At 47.0% G+C, this 21,313-nt stretch overlaps 3 protein-coding genes across 4 annotated transcripts; 2 read left to right on the top strand and 1 right to left on the bottom strand.

Moving 5' to 3' along the window:
• Positions 1-208: 208 nt before the first annotated feature.
• Positions 209-1,857, top strand: LOC123094584 (putative pentatricopeptide repeat-containing protein At1g10330). The gene has a single exon (XM_044516559.1). It carries the CDS (start codon positions 289-291, stop codon positions 1,708-1,710), a length of 1,422 nt encoding a protein of 473 aa, XP_044372494.1. The 5' UTR covers positions 209-288; the 3' UTR covers positions 1,711-1,857.
• A 1,748-nt stretch (positions 1,858-3,605) lies between these two features.
• Positions 3,606-6,487, top strand: LOC123091346 (MEIOTIC F-BOX protein MOF). 2 transcript variants are annotated; one of them, XM_044512837.1, is made up of 5 exons: positions 3,606-3,848; positions 3,953-4,893; positions 5,406-5,561; positions 5,648-5,843; positions 5,931-6,487. In XM_044512837.1, the coding sequence occupies exons 2-5, from the start codon at positions 3,988-3,990 to the stop codon at positions 6,293-6,295; spliced, it is 1,623 nt and encodes a 540-aa protein (XP_044368772.1). In that variant the 5' UTR covers positions 3,606-3,848; positions 3,953-3,987; the 3' UTR covers positions 6,296-6,487. The 2 variants fall into 2 exon arrangements, with proteins under 2 accessions (XP_044368772.1, XP_044368773.1); XM_044512838.1 differs by having other exon boundaries at positions 5,951-6,085.
• A 464-nt stretch (positions 6,488-6,951) lies between these two features.
• LOC123091348 (uncharacterized) lies at positions 6,952-8,205 on the bottom strand. Its single transcript, XM_044512839.1, has one exon. The coding sequence runs from the start codon at positions 8,137-8,139 to the stop codon at positions 7,213-7,215; it is 927 nt and encodes a 308-aa protein (XP_044368774.1). The 5' UTR covers positions 8,140-8,205; the 3' UTR covers positions 6,952-7,212.
• Between the last annotated feature and the right edge of the window lie 13,108 nt (positions 8,206-21,313).

Here is a 21,313-nt window from a genome sequence, read left to right as displayed (position 1 = left end):
GCCGACGGCCATAGCGTTTCCGGTAAAGCTAGGACTGCCAAACTTACCTGCGTTGCGTTGTGTGGCACAAACGCCCTGATGTTTGGCGTTTAAAAAAATGGTTAAATTGTGCTAAAGTGCCCAACGGGGGGTTATATTTTGTGCTAAAGTTACCGAAAATGGTGAAAACAGTGATTTTGGCCTCCAAATCCCAAACGCGTGCATATTTGATTTGATTTGATTTGATTTTTACCGCCGGCTTTCCCTTCCTACGCCGCCGGCTTCCTCTCGCCGGCTTCCGGCTAGCATATGTGGACGGGCTCCCCGTACTCCTTCGCCGTCCTCGAACGCCTCCTCCAGGATCACTTCTCCGCCCCTCGCCGCCTCCTCCAGGTCCATGCCCTCCTCCTCACCTCCGGCGCGCTCTCCACCTCCCACGCCGCCGCCACCTTCCCCTACAACTGCCTCATCCATGCCCACCTCCGCCTCCCCGCTTCCACCGTTACCCCGCTATGCGCCCCCCTCCGCCTCTTCTCGGCCATGCTCGCCGCCGGAGCGCGCCCCAACAGCCACACGTTCCCTTCCCTCCTCAGGTCCGCCTCCGCCTCCGGACCAGCCACCACGGCTCTCCACGCGCAGTGCCTCCGCCGCGGGCTTACGGCCGATCGCTTCGTTGCATGCTCGCTCGTCAGCTCCTATGGCCGAGCTGGCCGTCTCGCGCGTGACGCTTCTAAGGTGTTCGACGAAATGGCCAGCCCGGATCTGGCCTCCTCTAACGCCATGCTTGATGTGCTGTGCCTTGCCGGGGACGTGGCTGCGGCTAGAGAGTTCTTTGAGCGGATGGTGGTGAGGGATGTGGTGTCATGGACGACACTCATCTCTGGGTTATCGAGGAATGGGTGCCACTGGGATGCTGTCGAGGCCTTCAGGGGATTTTTGGTACACAACAGGGGACTGCTCGCGGAGGCCACGTTGGTCAGCGTGCTCTCAGCTTGTGCAAACTTGGATGGTGCCGAGGGGCTTGCGGTCGGAATGGCCGTTCACGCTTATGTCGTTCGCCATGAGGTTGACCTCACAGCGTTCTTGGGCACGGCGTTGATCGACATGTATGGGAAGTACGGGAAGCTTGACTGTTGCAGGAGAGCCTTTCAGATTGTATGCGAGAAGGAGGTCTGTACGTGGAATGCATTGCTCTCTGCACTGGCTAATCATGGGAAAGAGACTGAAGCACTGGTCAAGTTCAACATGATGATAGTTGGAGGGTTCTTGCCGAACCAGATCACATTTCTCGCTCTACTGACAGGTTGTGCTCGAGCAGGATTGGTGGAGATTGGGTTATACTGGTTCGAGACGATGGTGACTGAATACAAGGTGACTCCAATGATGGCCCATTATGGATGTGTTGTGGACCTGTTAGGCCGTGCTGGCCGCTTTATGGAGGCCATTGAGAGGATAGAGCGGATGCCCTTTCTGCCTGATGCTTCTGTGTGGGGCGCGCTTCTTGGTGCTTGCAAGCTCCATGGAAATGTGGAGCTTGTTGCTGAGATCGGGCGAAAACTAGTGGCTCTTGGTGCTCAGCAATCCGATCGGTTTGTGACTATCAGGAATATTTATCTAGAAAATGGGAATTGGTGTGCTGCGACGAGAATGGGCGAGGTGATGCATGAGGCCGGGATCAAGAAGACAGCAGGGCAAAGTAGTGTTGTGTTCCACAGCTCTGCCATTCCTTGACTAGAGTTTGTTTGTCGCAAACATTTCTCTTCTGGGACTACCGTTTGTTTCTCATGACTTGTACCTTAGGAAAACACTAAACCACATCTTGTTGTTCAAAAGCTTATAACAAATATTTTACGTAATGAAGAATCAGATTTTAATTCACTGCATCGTGCGCCCGTTACCTTTGATTCGCAAGATTGCAAAAAGTCAGTATTAGGAAAAGCACAGAATTGTAGTGGCATGTGTCGGTGTCAAAACCTATAAAATTTTGTTTGCACCAAAGTAGTGTATTTGATTATACCACTGGTAAAATAAAAAGATTCTTTGCAAGAGGTTTGAGTGAAGGGAAAATTCCTATTAAATGTACCGCAATTGATTTCTTAGAAAAATATCCACAGGATTCATCATGCAAATCAAACAACCAATATAGGGAAAATTTCTAAAATCTTTTAAATCAAAGAGTCCCACACCGATGACAAAAATATTGCCCAGTTTAACCAAAAAGAAAAAGAAATACAAGCAGCCGAGGTGATATGCGTGCAGTTCTCCTTTGTTTAGCTCCAATCCCTAAGGGCATCTCCAATGTTGTCCATCAAAATGCCGCTAACCATTGGGGCGTGTGGTCCGGACACTTTGTGCCATCCACCGCCGTACGTCAAACGTGCACAGACCAGTCTGCACGTCTGAATTCCTGCAAACCGGAAGTAAAGTTGGCGGAGCTTTGCGGATGTCCGAACAGCCACCACGTAGGTGTCTGACACTCTGGACCCAGCCAAAAACCACCCAGAGCCCTGCTTTTATCACTCTGTCCCTCCCCCTTTCTCTCTATCTGCGTAGTCTGAGACCAATGCCGCCGCTACACCAACCACTCAGCCATCCAGGCCTTGCCGGACCTCTACCGCTCCCTGGATATAGACTAACCACATGTCTCAAAGCCATGGTCAAGTTCGCTACCGGGGCGGTCAAGGTGTTTGAACCGGGGTACTTGAGAGAACCAACTGTCGAAGACACCGCGCGACTCATGGCACTGTCGGAAGTCAGAGGATAGCTAGGTATGCTCGGATCCTTGGATTATGGCAATGGAAGAATTTCCCATAATGCTCCACGAGGGCAATATCAGGCAATATCAGGACCATTGCAAGAAGCCCATCATGATTCGTGAAGCAGTTGCATCACAGGACCTCTGGATTTGACATTCTTTCTTTGGGATTTTCAGGTCTCACAATGACATCAACGTGCCGCGTCGGCCTCCATTGTTTGCAAGGTTATGTACAAGAGAAGCTCCTCCGTGTAACTATAGTACTGTATACCATCAATGGTCACGACTACAACATGAGCTATTATCTTTGTGATGGTCTCAATCCTTAATGGGTGACCTTCATCAGGACCATCTACGATCCAAGGCATGAGAAAAGATCTTATTTTTCCTAGGAAGGATGACGAGAGGGCATTTGGAGTACTCCAAGCTCATTTTGCAGTTGTTCGAGGACCTGCAAAAATATGGGTTGCAGACATGTTGTGGGAGGTGACGATAGATTGTTTGATAAACAACATTATTGTCGAGGATGTTGGTGACGGATTTTGCCACGGTTTGTAATTTGAGCGCATGGGTGATCCTACCCTACTTTCAAATCAAAATCCGACGAAGTTTGATGATTTTATCGAAATGCATCAACATATTCACTATTTATTCACTATTGAGTAATTCATGAGCAGCAATGACCTGGTTTGCGTATTTGTGGGCGCTTCGAGGAAAGAATTAAAAAAATGTGTCTGGATAAGTTGAACTATTTTATTGAATTTGAATTTATTTTGTATCAGAATATTTACACAACATAATTATGAGGAAAGGATGATATTTATCTTTAATTATTTATTATTAAGTGCTTAGATAGTAACCCTCAGAAATAATCCCCATCGCCTCTCCACTTCCTCTTCCTCCCTCGCTCGCTCACCAAGCATTCCAGGTCCCAGAAGCATCTAGACCTAAGAATTTACGCAACCCAGTCCACCGTCGACGGTCTTCTGGCCAGCCGGCGATGGCCGGATGCTGACGTTCTCCTCGGAGGAAGGTCGGCCTCAAGAACTGGTGACGGCGGCTTGCTAGGGTGCCACGCAATTCCACCGCTACTCCAAACCCACAAGATCTACAGGTAAACGATCCACGAGCTCATAATTTTTCACTCCGAGGCACCAGGTGATGCAGCGAAGCCAAGGGTCCGTCCATGCCTGATCTTTGCTGGCTTTTGCTTTTCAGCGGCCAGAGCCGGCGCACCCCAGCTGTTCGGCGTAATGCCTAAGGAGCAAGCGACGGCCCCCCGCAGGCGGAAGGCGGCGCCCGAGGCGCGTGGCGGCGAGGGGATCGACGCTCTGCCGAGCGAGGTCCTGCAGCATGTACTGTCCTTCCTGCCGGTGGCGGAGGCCGTGCAGACCTGCGTGCTGGCTCGGCGCTGGCGCCACCTCTGGAAGTCCATGCCGGTCCTGCGCATCACCTGCGAGGGCATGATTCTGAACCGGCGGGGCGTTAGGAGGCTCAACAAGTTTGTGAACCACCTGCTGCTCCTCCGTGACCGCAGCGCGCCCCTGCATGCGTGTGAGATAGAGCTCACTACTTTCCATAGCCAGGATGAACCGCAGGTCAACTTATGGACCCGACATGCTCTCTTGTGCCAAGCTCGAGTCCTCAGTGTTCATCTAGGCCGTGATAACAATAGCTTTGAGCTGCTGGAGGACCTGCCTCTCGTCTCTCCGCGCCTGACGAGGTTGGAGCTTTGCAACGTAGTGTTAAATGATAGCATTCTGAATTTTTCGAGCTGCCCAGCGCTGGAAGAGCTATGGATGAGGGGTTGCTACGTCCAAGCTGATATGATCATGTCCCAGTCCCTAAAACGCCTCACCATCCTTGACTGCATATTTTATCCAAATGAACGGACTCGGATATCTGTCCCAAGTCTAGTTACAATGGAATTAATTGAGTGTTGGGGGAGGACTCCTTTGCTTGAAAGCATGCCATCATTAGTGACAGGATCTATTAAGCTTGCCGACTGTGATGATTGTTGTGGTAAAGAAGCTGGTGGTTCGTGTGCCGATGATACCTGTGAAAATTGTAGTTCCATTGATGGTGACAGTGGAGATTGTGTGCTTCTCAATGGTTTGTCAGAGGCTAAAAGCTTGGCGTTGATAGCTGAACCTTGTGTGGTATGTTTGCATCTACTTCTTTTCTCAGCTTATATTGTTATTTGTGAACTGTGATACATTATGCCTCTTACATTATATCATCATTTGACATTTATGAAGTAGCAGCTATGCAAGTGGTTTGCTTGCACCTGTACATTATATGGATTTAATTTCCCGTGACTGTATTCATATTTTGTATTGTATTACTTCTGAAACTGCAAGCACAGGTTTAATGTTTGTATTGGAATAAATCTGTCAAATCTGTTTTTATATGGCCAATTATACATATTCGCATTTGAGAAATATTATGTTCATTTTTATATGTTATGCAGGGGGGTCAAAGTGAACTTATAAAATCTGATATGAGTTACAAGCCTCTTTTTTCGCTTTGGTTACAAGCCTCTTTTTTCCCTTTGGCCAAACCAGATTTTGCTTTTCAATACTTGTGGGAGCTTCATTTACTTCAGTAGCATCACACCTTGTACTTAAAAAAAAAATCTTGAGATATTCTTACCTATTTGCATTTTCTGTAGTTTATCCTCAAAAGAGATTTGATGTGGTGCCCAACCTTTAGCAAGTTAAAAACCTTGTTACTCAATGATTGGTGTATGAAGGCCAATCTTGGTGCACTCATGTGCTTTCTCCAACATACACCTGTTCTCGAAAAGCTTACCATCCAGCTTTGTCAGGTATATGCTTCGTAAATCTGATATATGTTCTCATTTAAGTTATCATGCATGATTTAATGTAGTATTTTTGCTCCATACACTTACAGGCACCCAGCAGTCGGATGGGGACTGAAGGAAGCTACAATCTGACGGGACAACCGTTCGCATCTAACAAGCTTAAGGTACTTGAAATCAAGTGTGAGAAGATTGATGAGAGGGTTCACAGAATTTTAACGTTCTTGAGTACCTATAGCATACATGTTGAGCAAATCAATATCCAGCAGAGTATTGGATCTTCTGAAGGTTAGTAGGTTCTTGACGCTCGTACCATCTAGGCCCCAATTGCACATCTGTTGATTAGTAACTAGAACGATCATGTTGAGCTTACAGAGCCCAAGGATTTTCCTGAGGAACCCAGAGCTGGACCTTCTCAAGCGCGAACTCCGCGTGTGTTGCCCTCGCAGAATGCTCAGTTGAGGAGCATGGCTGAGCAGATTGTAGTCAGGCAGGAGCAGATCGAAGTTGAGCAACAGCAGATCCTAGCGCTTCTGGGGCAGATCCAAGTTGAACAGCAGCAGGTCATAGTGCATCAGGAGGAGATCCAAGTTGAGCAGCAGCAGATCATAGCTGGGCAGCAGCAGCAGAGGCACCTCTTGACTCGGATCTTAGCCCAGCTCCAGGAATATTCAGCTCGGAAGACTCCACCAGCTGCTCCTTGTGCTGCAGGCTCAGCTCACACAGAGTGTCTTGAGTGACTTGGCGCATTTGCAGAGACTTTGATCATCCATTGTCACTACATGTCAGCTATATGCATATGTCAGTTTATCTGTTAGGCACTTAGCTGTTGGAAGTTGGAGAAAACGTTGCATGTTGGATGACCTTTGGTGAATGGGATTATGCTATGGGCGATGGGATATGCTGTGTCATACATAGCATATGTTTTCTTACATATTTGTGTGATATGCACTTTTATCTATATATACTCCCTCCGTCCCATAATAGTGTAGTGTCAAAAACGCTCTTATATTATGGGACGGAAGGTGTTGTTATGATTTTCAGTGTGAGGGTGTTGTTTTGATTATTAATGTGATGATATTAACTGTTGCACAATGTATTTTCAAGCTGAAGCTCTGTCCTTGATATCGTCTATTGTTCTTCGGCATGAAAACACAACCGCCAAGGGGCAAAACTTAATGTTTCATGTCAGATTCTCCTAGGGCATAAATGTTGATGCTTCAAACAAGTGTCTTCGTTGGAGCATCAGACCAGATTATATTGGAAACAGTCTCTTGCCATGGCACATACTGTAGTACCATAGATGGTCTCTAGGAGTATGACACAATCTACACTTGTCTTCCTGGAAGCATAATGTTAAAACTTTCAAGAATAACTAGTGCAGGAATCTGAAAACTGGGCACATAATCAACATTTCTTTTCGTCAAACACAAAAAATCTCGAAAAGCACATGATAGATAATCAACGTTCAAACAGAGTAGACAGAGAACTACTCCTACCATATATGCATACCACTCCAGTTATAAGCAAACTGCAAGAACCCATATGTACAAATTAATCCCCAAAATCAACCAAGAAATCGTTTGTTTCTAGCAGATCAATTAACTATCCTTGTTGAGGTAGGCGAACTCAGATCCTCCAAAGATTCCCACTCCGGTTACCCTTTGACCGTCTTCGCCGGCTGCTGCTGGCACTGACCAAGAACGGCCGCCGGCCGCTGCTGGTACTGACCAAGAAGGTCCGCCGACGATGCGGCCCCCGTGGAGTTCTGCCCCTGCTGGCCGTCGTGACGAAGAAGACACGCCGGCTGCGGCGGGGGCGGCGCCTGCGACACCTCAACGCGCTCTTGCCTGAGACCACGGACGCTCCCCGGCGGCAGCAGCGCCACGACGGCGTCGAAACAGCCTGCCGGGACGGCGGCCCGGACAGGCTTCTTGTTCCCGTCGGGCCCCACCGTGACGCCGTCCTCCCCGTAGATCCCCCTCAGCTCGTCGTCGGTGGCGCGCGGGGAGACGTAGAGCATGTAGAGCGCGGGCACGCCCTTCTTGCCGGCGCCGCCGTCCGTGGCGCTGGTGAATTCCTGCGTCAGCCACGGCGTCTTCTCCTTCCTGGACGGGCCGAGGAAGAAGCCGAAGTAGCTCTTGACCGCGCCCCCCTCGGCCTCGCTCCGCTCCACCCGCCAGTACCCGCCGGTGTCGACTTTGCGGCCGGCGCGCTTGGCCGCCGCGCCGGGGCTCTGGAACCTGGTCTCGCAGAGGAACCACCAGGTGTGCTGGCCCGCGCGGGCGCTGCCCGGCGGGTGCAGCCGCCGCAGCGCGTCGGGGCTGTCGCCGTAGATGTCGGCGTGGGAGACGAACCCCCGCGCGTCGGCGGGCACCTCCTTGCCGCCGCCGGCGATCCAGCGGTCGAGGAGCGCCACGCTCTCCTCCCGCGTCGGGCTGAAGTAGACGCCGGGGGGCAGCCGCGGCGGGTTGAGGTTGTGCGCGCCGCCGCGCCCGAGCGGATCGGGCGTCTCCGCCACGCCCATGGCGGCGGATGTTGGTTTCTTGGATGCTACCACTTTTCTTGCTTTCTTGAGGGCCATGGGAGGGGAGTCCGCGGCTTATGTTGTGTGGGAGGAGCGGGATGGGCGGGCCGCGGGCGTGCTGCTTGTTTATTGGGGGACGCGCTTCTTCTGTTGTGTCTCCTCGTCCCGAGACCCGTCCCAGTTTTTTCTTTTTTTAAGTTAACCGCATGTGTCATTAATCACAAATAAGGTGAATACAAGCACATAGCCCTGAATGGCGTTGTGAGTCGATGAAGAAACCTGCTGTCGGTAAGGTCAACTCCACCGCATGACCCTAAATCTTACCCCATTTTGTTCGGATGGAGTAAAAATAGAGAGAACAAACGTCAGACAGAGACCGGACAAACTCGCTGCACCCACCGCTGCTACCTCATATTTTGTCCGGATTTTGTCCGTGGTGGGTGCACGTGGTGGACCAGGTAAAAAAAGAAAAGAGTGACATGTGGGGGCGAGGCGGACACAGACGGACGACGAGGACGCGAAGACGTCCGCTTTCTGTCCGCTTTGGCCCCAAACCGAGAGCAATTTTGGTCTGAAAATGGGGTAAAAATGGATACAGACCGGACGAAACGTCCATATGCTCTCATGCATTGGGTCCTTCGGTTTATCCGTTTTACGCCAAACGGACATAAACGGACGATTTGAGGTAAATTTGGGTCACGCGATGGAGTTGGCCTAAGACATTTGTCGCTGTGGTGCGTTGACAGGGAATCATCCCCATCCTCCTCAAGTCTCAAAGCCATCATCAGCCGTTGACGTCGTCAAGGCCGAACGACAAATTCACCACCATCAATCCTCAAGCCTAGATCTGAAACCATCATTATCTCTCGCCTACCAGTGACATCGCCTGGACAACGGCCACCGGCTCGAAATCTAAACCAGCAGACCGAAAGGGTCTACAGAAGACTGAGCCCATAGGCTCCTCGACGCCGCCATGGATGCCTTCGAAACGAGACTGAAGCCGAGGCATTATTCTTTGAACCGACGTTGCTGTCACCGTTAAAAGTGATGCCGCCCCACACACGAAGCCTATCCTATCTACGGTCGGACCAAAACCCTGGGGTCCCCACCCCTCCGGTCGTCGGAGCAGGCAACAGAGGAGGCAGGGACGAGCGGCGTTGCCCAAAGGAACAAAGGAGACAGTTGTGTTCACCTTCCCTATCGCCTCACTCGAGCGGTTAGGAGCGAAGCAGCATTGGATTTGTCCCAGTGTTGGGGAAATCTAAGGCGCGTGACGGGCGTGACCGCGTGAGCACCTCCAGGCTCCAGCGCCTTCCATGTATAAATCTAGTTTCTCTATATTACATTTTGTAAATCTACAGGGGAAAAAGAAGTCCGGCTCGAGTCGGCTGTATAAGAGCATCTACCGTGGCGATGGACAAATCCGGCTTCTTAAACATCCACGGACATGGTCGAGCTCGTCTCATATTTGTCATGGTTTCTGACTGGGCATGCCTCATATCTTTCACTCTGCATCCGCCTATCTTATATCCGACACCTTATATGCATACTCCACATACAATGTTGAGCTACTCTACGTGATTAAACAACAACAACAACAACAACAACAACAACAACAAAGCCTTTCTGGACAAAAAAAATTGGCTGCAAACGAACACAAAATCAACTGCAAACAAACATTAGCAAACTTTGCAACATCCAAAAGATCATAGTTCGTCACCTGACAAGTTCTTAAACTTCTACAACTAAAAACGATGTAAACATATGAGGAGCGGGAGGGGGCGGGACCACCACTTCCTCGCCGGGCCTTTGCCTTTACGATCGTTGGCGTAGCTATAGGAGTCCGCGGCTGGTGGAGGGTCTTGGTCTTCGAAGCAGGAGGTGCAGTTATCGTCGTCGCCGCCGTCGTCGTCGTTGGAGATGCAGCTATCATCTTCGCTGCCGCCGTCGTCGGAGTCGGAGAGGGCGATGAGCCCCACGACGGAACACACTGTTCTGCTCCCACTTCAACTTGGCGACTTGAACCTCCTTTGCCGCCGCCTCCTTCGCCTCGTACTCCGACTGCTCTATTGCTAGCCGGAGAGCCTTGGCGTTCTTCCGCCGGAGGCGGCGAGTGTCCGTCTCCGTCGTCATGAGGGACGGGTGAAAGACCCATGAGAGGAGCCGCTCGTCCTCGTCGAGCTCCATATGCATCTCACGGAGGTGGCACGCGGACTGCTCTGATGCGTCCCTCTCCCGTGTCCACTGCCTCTCACGGCGCGCACCTCGGATTCCGAAGTGCGCGTGCGGGCCGGCAGCGCGGGCACTAGCACCCGACGACGTGGAGGAGCGGCCGGTGGGGGAAGGAGCGCGGGGGTGGTGCGGACGGTGCTGTCCCGGCGAAGCTGCGCGGGGGCGGGGAGGGTCCAGCTCCGACGTCTACGCTGCGACGACGCTCCAGATCCGGAGCTGGCGTCGATGTCTGATACGTCTCCAACGTATCTATAATTTTTGATTGTTCCATGTTGTTATATTATCATTTTTGGATGTTTTACAATCATTTTATATCATTTTTTGGGACTAACCTATTGACATAGTGCCAAGTGACAGTTGCTGTTTTCTGCTTGTTTTTTACATCGCAGAAAATCAATATCGAACGGAGTCCAAATGCAGCGAAACTTTTTATGGATTTTTTGGACCAGAAGACACCAGATGGGCCAGAGAAGCACCTGGGGCGGGGGGTGCCCCGAGGGGGGCACAACCCACCAGGGCGTGCCTGGGCCCCCAGGTGCGCCCAGGTGGGTTGTGCCTACCTCGGTGGCCTCCCGCACCGCCTCTTCGCTCTATAAATACCTCCTTGCTCCAGAAACTCTAGGGGAGTTGATGAAATTTTATTCCAACCGCCGCAAGTTCCAGAACCACGAGATCCAATCTAGAGCCCTATTTCGGCACTCCGTCAAAGGGGAACACGATCACAGAGGGGTTCATCATCCTCATTGGTGCCCCTCCGAGGATGCGTGAGTAGTTCAACTCAGACCTATGGGTCCGTAGGTAGTAGCTAGATGCCTTTTTCTCTCTTTGTATCTCAATACAATGGTATCTTGGAGATTTATTTGATGTAATGACTCTTTGCGGTGTGTTTGTTGGGATTCGATGAATTGTGAGTTTATGATCAGATTTGCCTTGATTTAATATCCAATCTTGATTTATAGCCTCGTATTTCTTCTCCGATATTTGGGTTTTGTTTGGACAACTTGATCTATTTATCTTGCAATGGGAAGAGGTGCTTTATACTGGGTTCGATCTTGCGGTGTCCTTTCCCAGTGACAGAAGGGGCAGCAAAGGCACGCATGTATCATTGCTATTAAGGATAAAAAGGTGGGGTCTATTCCTACATGAATAGATCTTGCCTACATCATATCATCGTTATTATTGCATTAGTCTGTTTTCCATGAACTTAATACACTAGATGCATACTAGATAGCGTTCGATGTGGAGTAATAGTAGTAGATGCAGGCAGGAGTCGGTCTGCTAATCTTGGACGTGATGCCTATATACATGATCATTGTCTTGGATATCGTCATAATTATTTGCTTTTCTATCAATTTCCCAATAGTAATTTGTCTACCCACCGTTGCTATTTTCTCGAGAGAATCCACTAGTGAAATCTACGGCCCCGGGTCTATTTTTCTATCATATACTTTCAGATCCATATTGCCAATTGTCTTTTCTTTTATTTGCTTATTTTATTTTCAGATCTATATTAACAAAAACCTAAAAATACCTTGCTGCGTTTTATTTACTTTTATTTGCATCTATCAATCTACTACAATTTTATCCTATCATTGCATTACTTTTTGGCACCGCTACCCGAAAGGGATTGACAACCCCTTTAATACGTCGGGTTGCAAGTATTTGTTATTTGTGTGCAGGTACCGATTATGTAGTGTTGCGTGGTTCTCCTACTGGTTCAATAACCTTGGTATCATCACTAAGGGAAATACCTTACCGTTGCTGTGCTGCTGTCGGTGTCAAAACCGGCAGATCTCGGGTAGGGGGTCCCGAACTGTGTGTGTGAGGATCAATGGTAACAAGGGACGATGGGGACGAAATGTTAACCCAGGTTTGGGCCCTCTTAAAGGAGGTAAAACCCTACGTCCTACTTGATTGTATTCAATGGGTATAAGGGTTATAAGAGTTGATATACCTCAAGATCGTAATGGCTAAACCCTAACTGTCTAGCCTATGAATATTCTGATAGCCTCTACGGACTAAACCCCTCGGTTTATATACACACCGGAGGGGCCTAGGGTTGTACAGAGTCGGTTTGTGAGGGAAAGAAATAACATATCCGGACATCAAACTTGCAATCCACGCACATAGGAGTCCTACCCGGCCACGAGGGAAAGTCTTCTTCTTTGATCTTCATGGCCCATTAGTCCGACCCATATCAAATAGTTCGGACACCCGAGGACCCCCTGACATGTCTCCGTCGTATCTACTTTTCCAAACATTTTTGCCCTTGTTTTGGACTCTAACTTGCATGATTTGAATGGAACTAACCCGGACTGACGCTGATTTCAGCAGAACTGCCATGGTGTTATTTTTGTGCAGAAATAAAAGTTCTCGGAATGACCTGAAATCCACGGAGCAACTTTTCAGAATTAATAAAAAATATTGGCGAAAGAATCAACGTCAGGGGGCCCACACCTTGTCCACCAGGGTGGGGGCGCGCCCCCTGCCTCGTGGGCCCCCTGGACCTCCATCGACCTCAACTCCAACTCCATATATTCACGATCAGGGAGAAAAAATCAGAGAGAAAGTTTCATCGCATTTTACGATACGGAGCCTCCGCCAAGCCCTAAACTCTCTCGGGAGGGCTGATCTGGAGTCCATTCGGGGCTCCGGAGAGGGGGATTCATCGCCGTCGTCATCATCAACCATCCTCCATCACCAATTTCATGATGCTCACCGCCGTGCGTGAGTAATTCCATCGTAGGCTTGTTGGACGGTGATGGGTTGGATGAGATTTACCATGTAATCAAGTTAGTTTTGTTAGGGTTTGATCCCTAGTTTCCACTATGTTCTGAGATTGATGTTGCTATGACTTTGCTATGCTTAATGCTTGTCACTAGGGCCCGAGTGCCATGATTTCAGATCTGAACCTATTATGTTTTCATGAATATATGTGAGCTCTTGATCCTATCTTGCAAGTCTAGTCACCTATTATGTGTTATGATCCGACAACCCCGAAGTGACAATAATCGGGATACTTCTCGGTGATGACCGTAGTTTGAGGAGTTCATGTATTCACTAAGTGCTAATGCTTTGGTCCGGTACTCTATTAAAAGGAGGCCTTAATATCCCTTGGTTTCCATTAGGACCCCGCTGCCACGGGAGGGTAGGACAAAAGATGCCATGCAAGTTCTTTTCCATAAGCACGTATGACTATATTCAGAATACATGCCTTTGTTACATTGATGAACTAGAGCTAGTTCTGTGTCACCCTATGTTATAACTATTACATGAGGAATCGCATCCGACATAATTATCCATCACTGATCCAATGCCTACGAGCTTTTCACATATTGTTCTTTGCTCAGTTACTTTACCGTTGGTGCTGTTACAATTATTACAAAACTGCTACTGTTACTTTTGCTATCGTTACCGTGACTTCCATACTACTTTGCTACCAAATACTTTGCTGCAGATGCTAAGTTATCCAGGTGTGGTTGAATTGACAACTCAACTGCTAATACTTGAGAATATTCTTTGGCTCCCCTTGTGTCGAATCAATAAATTTAGGTTGAATACTCTACCCTCGAAAACTGTTGCGATCCCCTATACTTGTGGGTTATCAAGACTATTTTCTGGCGCCGTTGTCGGGGAGCATAGCTCTATTCTTGAGTCACTTGGGATTTATATCTGCTGATCACTATGAGGAACTTGAAAGACGAAAGAACTAAGATTTATCCCTCAACTACGAGGGGAGGTAAGGAACTGCCATCTAGCTCCGCACTAGATTCCCCTTCTGTTATGAGTAAACTTGCGACACCTAAACCTGCTTCTTTTATTAATTCTGATATGTCGCATGTTATTGATGATGCCACTTCTACTATGCATGATACTTATGATGAAAATACTTATGTGCTTGATACTACTGTGCCATTAGGTGAATATCTTGATGAACAACTTGCTAGGGTTAGAGAGAATGAAATTCTTGAAACTGATATTATTGAAGATAGTGATGATGAAGGTTCTCCCCCTAAATATGAATTTCCTGTTGTTCCTGAGGGTTATGTTATGCATGAAGAAACTGCTAGAGATTTTCTTGCTTGCAATGATAGATCTGATCTTAAGAAATTATTAGCTAAGCTGAAACAAAAAACTTTGAATGCTAGAATGAAATATGACCCTGCTTTTTCCACTTCACCTATCTTTGTTATTGATAAGGATTATGATTTCTCTGTCAATCCTGAGATAGTTACTTTGGATGAATCTGATCCTGTCTATGGCTATGAATATGAAACTGTTGTGGTACATCTTACTAAATTGAATGATATAGCCACCCTGTTCAGTAATGATGAGAAATCTCACTACTACTATATCCTTAAGATATTTCCATTCTCATTAAAGGGTGATGCTAAAACTTGGTTTAATTGATCCTGGTTGTGTGCCTAGTCCCCAGGATATGATTTATTACTTCTTTGCTAAATATTTCTCTGCTCATAAGAAACAAGCTGCCTTGAGGGAAATATATAATTTTGTGCAAATTGAAGAAGAGAGTCTCCCACAAGCTTGGGGGAAGCTTCTCCAATTACTTAATGCTTTGCCTGATCACCCTCTTAAGAAAAATGAAATACTTGATATCTTTTATAATGGACTAACCGATGCTTCCAAAGACTATTTGGATAGTTGTGCTGGTTGTGTTTTCAGGGAAAGAACAGTCGATCAAGCTGAATTGCTATTGAATAATATGTTGACTAATGAATATAATTGGACACTTCCTGAGCCAACTCCTAAACCAACTCCGAAGAAAAGGGGAGTTCTATTTCTCAGTCCTAAAGATATGCAAGAGGCAAAGAAATCTATGAAAGAAAAAGGTATTAAAGCTAAAGATGTTAGGAGTTTACCTCCTGTTGAAGAAATACATGGTCTTAATTTACCACCTATTGAAGAAATACATGGTCTTGATAACCCAACACATGTAGTAAAGGTAAATTCTGTCTATAGATATGATAAAGTTGAAATCCCGTCTACTAAGTTTGCTAGCCAATGCTTGGATGAATTTGATGACTTTATGGCTAGACAAGAAAACTTCAATGCTTATGTTGGTAGACAATTGAAACAAAATGCTTATATGATTGGAAACTTGAGTGATTATATGTCTAGAGTTAAGGGTGAACTTAAACTCATTAGCAAACATGCTTCTATGGTTAACACTCAAGCAGAACAAGTTCTTAAGGCTCCAAATGATTTGCTCGATGAATTAAATAATAAACATGACTTTGCTGTTAGAGTGGCTACTAGAACAGGTAAAATGACTCAGGAACCTTTGTATCCTGAAGGACACCCTAAGAGAATTGAGCAATATTCTCAGAGAAACAATGTAGATGCACCTAGTCCTTCTAAAAGGAAGAAAAAGAAAAATGATAGGACTTTGCATGCTTCTAGTGAACCTGTTGTAGACACACCTGAGAATCCCAATGCTATTTCTATTTCTGATGCTGAAACACAATCTGGTGATGAACATGAACCTAGTGATAATGTTAATGATAATGTTCATGTTGATGCTCAACCTAGCAATAATGATGATGTAGAGACTGGACCTGCTGTTGATCTTGATAACCCACAATCAAAGAATCAACATTATGATAAGAGAGACTTTGTTGCTAGGAAGCACGGTAAAGAAAGAGAACCATGGGTTCAAAAACCCATGCCTTTTCCTCCTAAACCATCCAAGAAAAAGGATGATGAGGATTTTGAGCGATTTGCTGAAATGATTAGAACTATCTTTTTGCGTATGCGTTTGACCAATATGCTTAAAGTGAATCCTTATGCTAAGTATATGAAAGGTATTATTACAAATAAAAGAAAGATACTGGAAGCTGAAATTTCCACCATGCTTGCTAATTATACTTTTAAGGGTGGAATACCTAAGAAACGTGGAGATCCAGGAGTACCAACTATACCATGCTCCATTAAAAGAAACTATGTTAAAACTGCTTTATGTGATCTTGTAGCCGGTGTTAGTGTTATGCCTCTCTCTTTATATCATAGACTTGAATTGAATAAGTTAACACCTACTGAAATATCTTTGCAAATGGCTGATAAATCAACTGCTATACCTATCGATATTTGTGAGGATGTGCCTGTTGTGGTTGCAAACGTTACTATCTTAACGGACTTTGTTATTCTTGATATTCCCGAGGATGATAGTATGTCGATTATCCTTGCTAGACCCTTTTTGAATACTACAGGGGCTGTTATTGATTGCAACAAAGGCAATGTCACTTTTCATGTTAATGGAAATGAGCATACGGTACACTTTCTGAGGAAAAAACCTCAAGTTCATAGCATCAATTCTATTGGAAAAATTCCAACTATTATTAGTGGAGGTTTTGAATTTCCTCTTCCTACTGTCAAGAAGAAATATGATATTCTTATTATTGGGGATGTGCATATCCCCGTTGAGGTAACCTAGTGTTATTCAAAATTTCTCCGGTTCCATGTTATTTGGAATGAGTTTGTTAACAAGACTTGATCAACCTTGTTAGTGGATTCCTTTTGATGATCATGAGATGGATGAAGTTAGAAGGCACAACCTTTTGTACCCTCATTTTACTTTCTGTTATTTAGATTAAATAAAGTAAAAATAGTATTTCCTGTCTGTTTTCTGAATTATCCATGCAATAAAAAATACCCCAAAAATAAAAGTTCTCCAAATGCCCTGAAAATTTAGTATGATTTTTTCCGGAATATTTGAGAATATCTGGCACTGAGAACACGACAGGGGGAGCTGGCACCTGGCCATGAGGGTCAGGGGCGTGCCCTACCCCTAGGCGCGCCCTCTTCCTCGTGGACCCATGGTGGCCCCCCTCCACTTATTCCTGCACCCGCTTTGTTTGACTTACGCACATATCTCGTCTTGCTGGAGGTTGTTTACGCATACCGGGGCCAGACATCAGCTCCAGAGCCTGAGCCAGAACTACCACTTGACCCTTATCGTCCATCCTTTTATCAGTGGGATCCGGAGGAGATCGCCAGCCAGTGGTACCCTGACGATACTCCTCAGTACACCGGAGAGAGTAGCCATGATCCATGGGCATAGACCAACTTAGGCCAAAAGCCTAAGCTTGGGGGAGTACGTATTTCTCACCGACATTACATTCATGTTCACACACTCATTCTAGTTGCCGGTGCTCATACTTTTTCATTGTACTATCCATGCTAGTTTATTTTCTTTTTCTAGCTTTCTTCTTGTGTGTTTCATAAACCTTAAGAAAAAACAAAAAAAATTATTTAGTTTACTTTCCATGCTTGTAGTAGTAGTAAGTAAAAGAAAACCCAAAAAGATTTCTTGTTCTTATTTTGCTTGTTGGGAGCTTTCCCATGTAAATAGTTTTATTTCTTTTCTTTTCTTTGGGGGTCGAGAGGAGAAGACCTTGCTAAAAATGTTCAGTGGCTCTCTTATGCATTATTGTAGATCTAATCAAAGATCCCATATTACCTTGCCTTCTCCCTTGAATTGAATGCTTGCAGATTCTAGCTTAGTCCAATGCCCGTGCACTATTATTGTTATCCGCATCGTTCGGTCGTGCAAGTGAAAGGCAATAATGACGATATATGATGGACTGATTGAGATGAGAAAAGCTGGTATGAACTCGACCTTTCTTGTTTTTGTAAATATGATTAGTTCATCGTTCCTGATTCAGCCTATTATGAATAAACATGTTTGCAATGACAATTAGAGATTATATTTGCTTATGCCATGCTTAATTAGCTAGGAGTTTATAATGGTTTACCTTGCGTGCCAACATGCTATTAAAATGGTTGTTATGTGGTATGATAGGGTGGTATCCTCCTTTGAATGATTCGAGTGACTTGACTTGGCACATGTTCACGCATGTAGTTGAAACAAAATCATCATAGCCTTCACGATATTTATGTTCATGATAGTTTATATCCTACTCATGCTTGCACTCGGTGTTGATTAATTTTAATGCATGTTCATGACTGTTGTCGCTCTCTAGTTGGTCGCTTCCCAGTCACTTGCTAGCCTTCACTTGTACTAAGCGGGAATACTGCTTGTGCATCCAAACTCCATAAACCCCAAAGTTATTCCATATGAGTCCACCATACCTTCCTATATGCGGTATTTACCTATCGTTCCAAGTAAATTTGTATGTGCCAAACTCCAAACCTTCAAATGAAATTCTGTTTTGTATGCTCGAACAGCTCATGTATCAACTAGGGCTGTCTGTATCTTCCATGCTAGGTGGGTTATTCTCAAGAGGAGTGGACTCCGCTCCTCATTCGCGAGAAAATGTCTGGTCACCGGATGCCCAGTCCCATGCTTAAATAAAAAATAATTACAAACAAAACTCCCCCAGGATTGTTGTTAGTTGGAGGCACCCGTTGTTTCGGGCAAGCCATGGATTGATGTTTGTTGGTGGTGGGGGAGTATAAACTTTACCATTCTATTTGGGAACCGCCTATAATGTGTGTAGCATGGAAGATATCGAGATCTCTCAGTTGTTATGTTGACAATGAAAGTATACCGCTCAAAATGTTATTTATCTCTATTTCAAAATCGAGCTTTGGCACCTGTACAAATCCCTGCTTCCCTCTGCGAAGGGCCTATCTATTTACTTTTATGTTGAGTCATCACCCTCTTATTAAAAAGCATCGGCTGGAGAGTACCGCTGTCATTTGCATGCATTACTATTAATTTATATTGGGTATGACTATGACTGGATCTCTTTTACCATGAATTACAATGTTTAGTTAGTCCTTGATCTTCAGAGGTGCTCTGCATTTATGTTTTGCGGTCTCAGAAAAGGCTAGTGTCGGTGTCAAAACCGGCAGATCTCAGGTAGGGGGTCCCGAACTGTGCGTCTAGGCGGATGGTAACAGGAGACAAGGGACACGATGTTTTACCCAGGTTCGGGCCCTCTTGATGGAGGTAAAACCCTACGTCCTGCTTGATTGATATTGATGATGTGGATATTACAAGAGTAGATCTACCACGAGATCAAAGAGGCTAAACCCTAGAAGCTAGCCTATGGTATGATTGTTGTTCTCTCCTACGGACTAAAACCATCCGGTTTATATAGACACCGGAGAGGGCTAGGGTTACACAGAGTCGGTTACAATGGTAGGAGATCTACATATCCGTATCGCCAAGCTTGCCTTCCACGCCAAGGAAAGTCCCATCCGGACACGGGACGAAGTCTTCAATCTTGTATCTTCATAGTCTTGGAGTCCAGACGATGATGATAGTTCGGCTATCCGGACACCCCCTAATCCGGGACTCCCTCAGTAGCCCCCGAACCAGGCTTCAATGATGACGAGTCTGGCGTGTATATTGTCTTCGGCGTTGCAAGGAGGGTTCTCCTTCAAATTCCATGTGCCTGCCGAATGGTGTCCGGCTTCCTTATAAATGTTGCGCTCCTTGGCTTCCACGTTCAATAATGGCCCTCTTCCACGTGTCGTATGAATGTGAAAAGCTAGGGTATTTTTGCGTTTTACCCCCTACCCGTGTGAATAAGCCGCCTATAAGAGAGGCGAGGATCTAGATCTAAATCACACCATCCTCCTTCCGCAAGTACTCATCGAAGCGCCTCTGACAAAAATCCATTCCATCATGGATAGTCGACGCGACTCCTCCTCTCGCGCTCCCAGCCCTCAGCCAGGAGATTGGGGGAGATGTTCAGTTCCACACAGCGAGCTAGTGACGCTCCAAACCGAGGAATATCTTCCCCCAGCCTTCATGGTTCCGGTTTGAGCCGGACTAGCCACCTACAGGGGTGGAAAGCAGGCGGAGAGCGTCCCCAATCCCTCCAGAGGAGAGCAGGTATGCTTCGTCCCTTATCTAATAAGGGGACTCGGATTTCCCATACATCTGTTCCTCCGGGGGCTCCTGGAGTTCTATGGACTCCAGCTTCACCACCTTACACCTGCCTCCATTTTGCACATCGCGGGCTTTGTAGCTCTTTGCGAGCTGTTCTTGGGCATCGAGCCCCATTTTGCGCTGTGGAAGAGATTGTTTTGCCTCGTACCCCGTTCACGAGGGGTCGATATATCAAGTGGGCGGAGCTGAAATATGGCGCATTGCCGGGACCGGATATCTATCCGGAACCCCTAAGAAGGCGTCCGAAGACTGGCCTTCGGAATGGTTTTATATGGAGAACGCCCCTCTGCCGGATCCGGTTTGGATCGGCCTCCCGGAGTTCAGCAACGCTCCCTTGAAGAAACGCCTGAGTTGGCGCCCGCGGAGCCCTCAACGGGAAGATGATGGGAGCGTCCAATATCTGATGGGCCGGATAAGGTTACTGGCCCACTCCGGATTGACCATGATTGGAGTCATGGCCACGTGCATTATGCGAGGGGTGCAACCGCTCCAATATAGGGGCCACCCCATGTGGGATTTCAACGGGGAGGATGACGCCACCCGTCATGGCCGCAAGGGGCCGGGATCGGCCGCCGATCTGGTGAAGATCCTGTCTGGCTTGTACAAGGGGGAGAAGGAGGACTTCCTCCGCACGAGTCCATTGAATGGATTCTCCATGAATAACCCTCGGAGCTGGGTAAGCGGACGTTTATCTATCCGATCCATATTTCCAAAGTCAAGTGTCTCACTTTGTGATTTTGATGCAGGAGCTGCGCCGGGACGTGGAGGGCATACAAAGCTTGACCCCACAGCCCGAGGATCCTGGACGATTCCTTGATCTGGCCTCCGAAGAGGATCCGAACATAAAGGTGGAGCTGATTGACAGGGTGTTCCACCAACTTAGCCTGGACAATGCTCTAGTCACCATTACGGCTGACTACCCAGGTTTATCTCCGGCTTCCCAGGTGACTACGACCGGAGTCCTGACACCATCACTTGATCCATGCTCATTTCTGACCATCGTATACCAATGGTGCATCGCATGAGGCGCCTTTAAGGCGGGAAGCCGAACCCGCGACGGCTGACCAACAAGGGTCAGTTCGGCCCAGCAGGCGGAAGAGGAGTGCAGCGCAAATCGAA

Source organism: Triticum aestivum, chromosome 4B (genome assembly GCF_018294505.1).
Source record: "Triticum aestivum cultivar Chinese Spring chromosome 4B, IWGSC CS RefSeq v2.1, whole genome shotgun sequence".
Taxonomy (NCBI): Eukaryota; Viridiplantae; Streptophyta; class Magnoliopsida; order Poales; family Poaceae; genus Triticum; species Triticum aestivum.
Note: the sequence above shows the minus strand (reverse complement) of the source record. Positions and strands in the feature narration are given on the sequence as shown.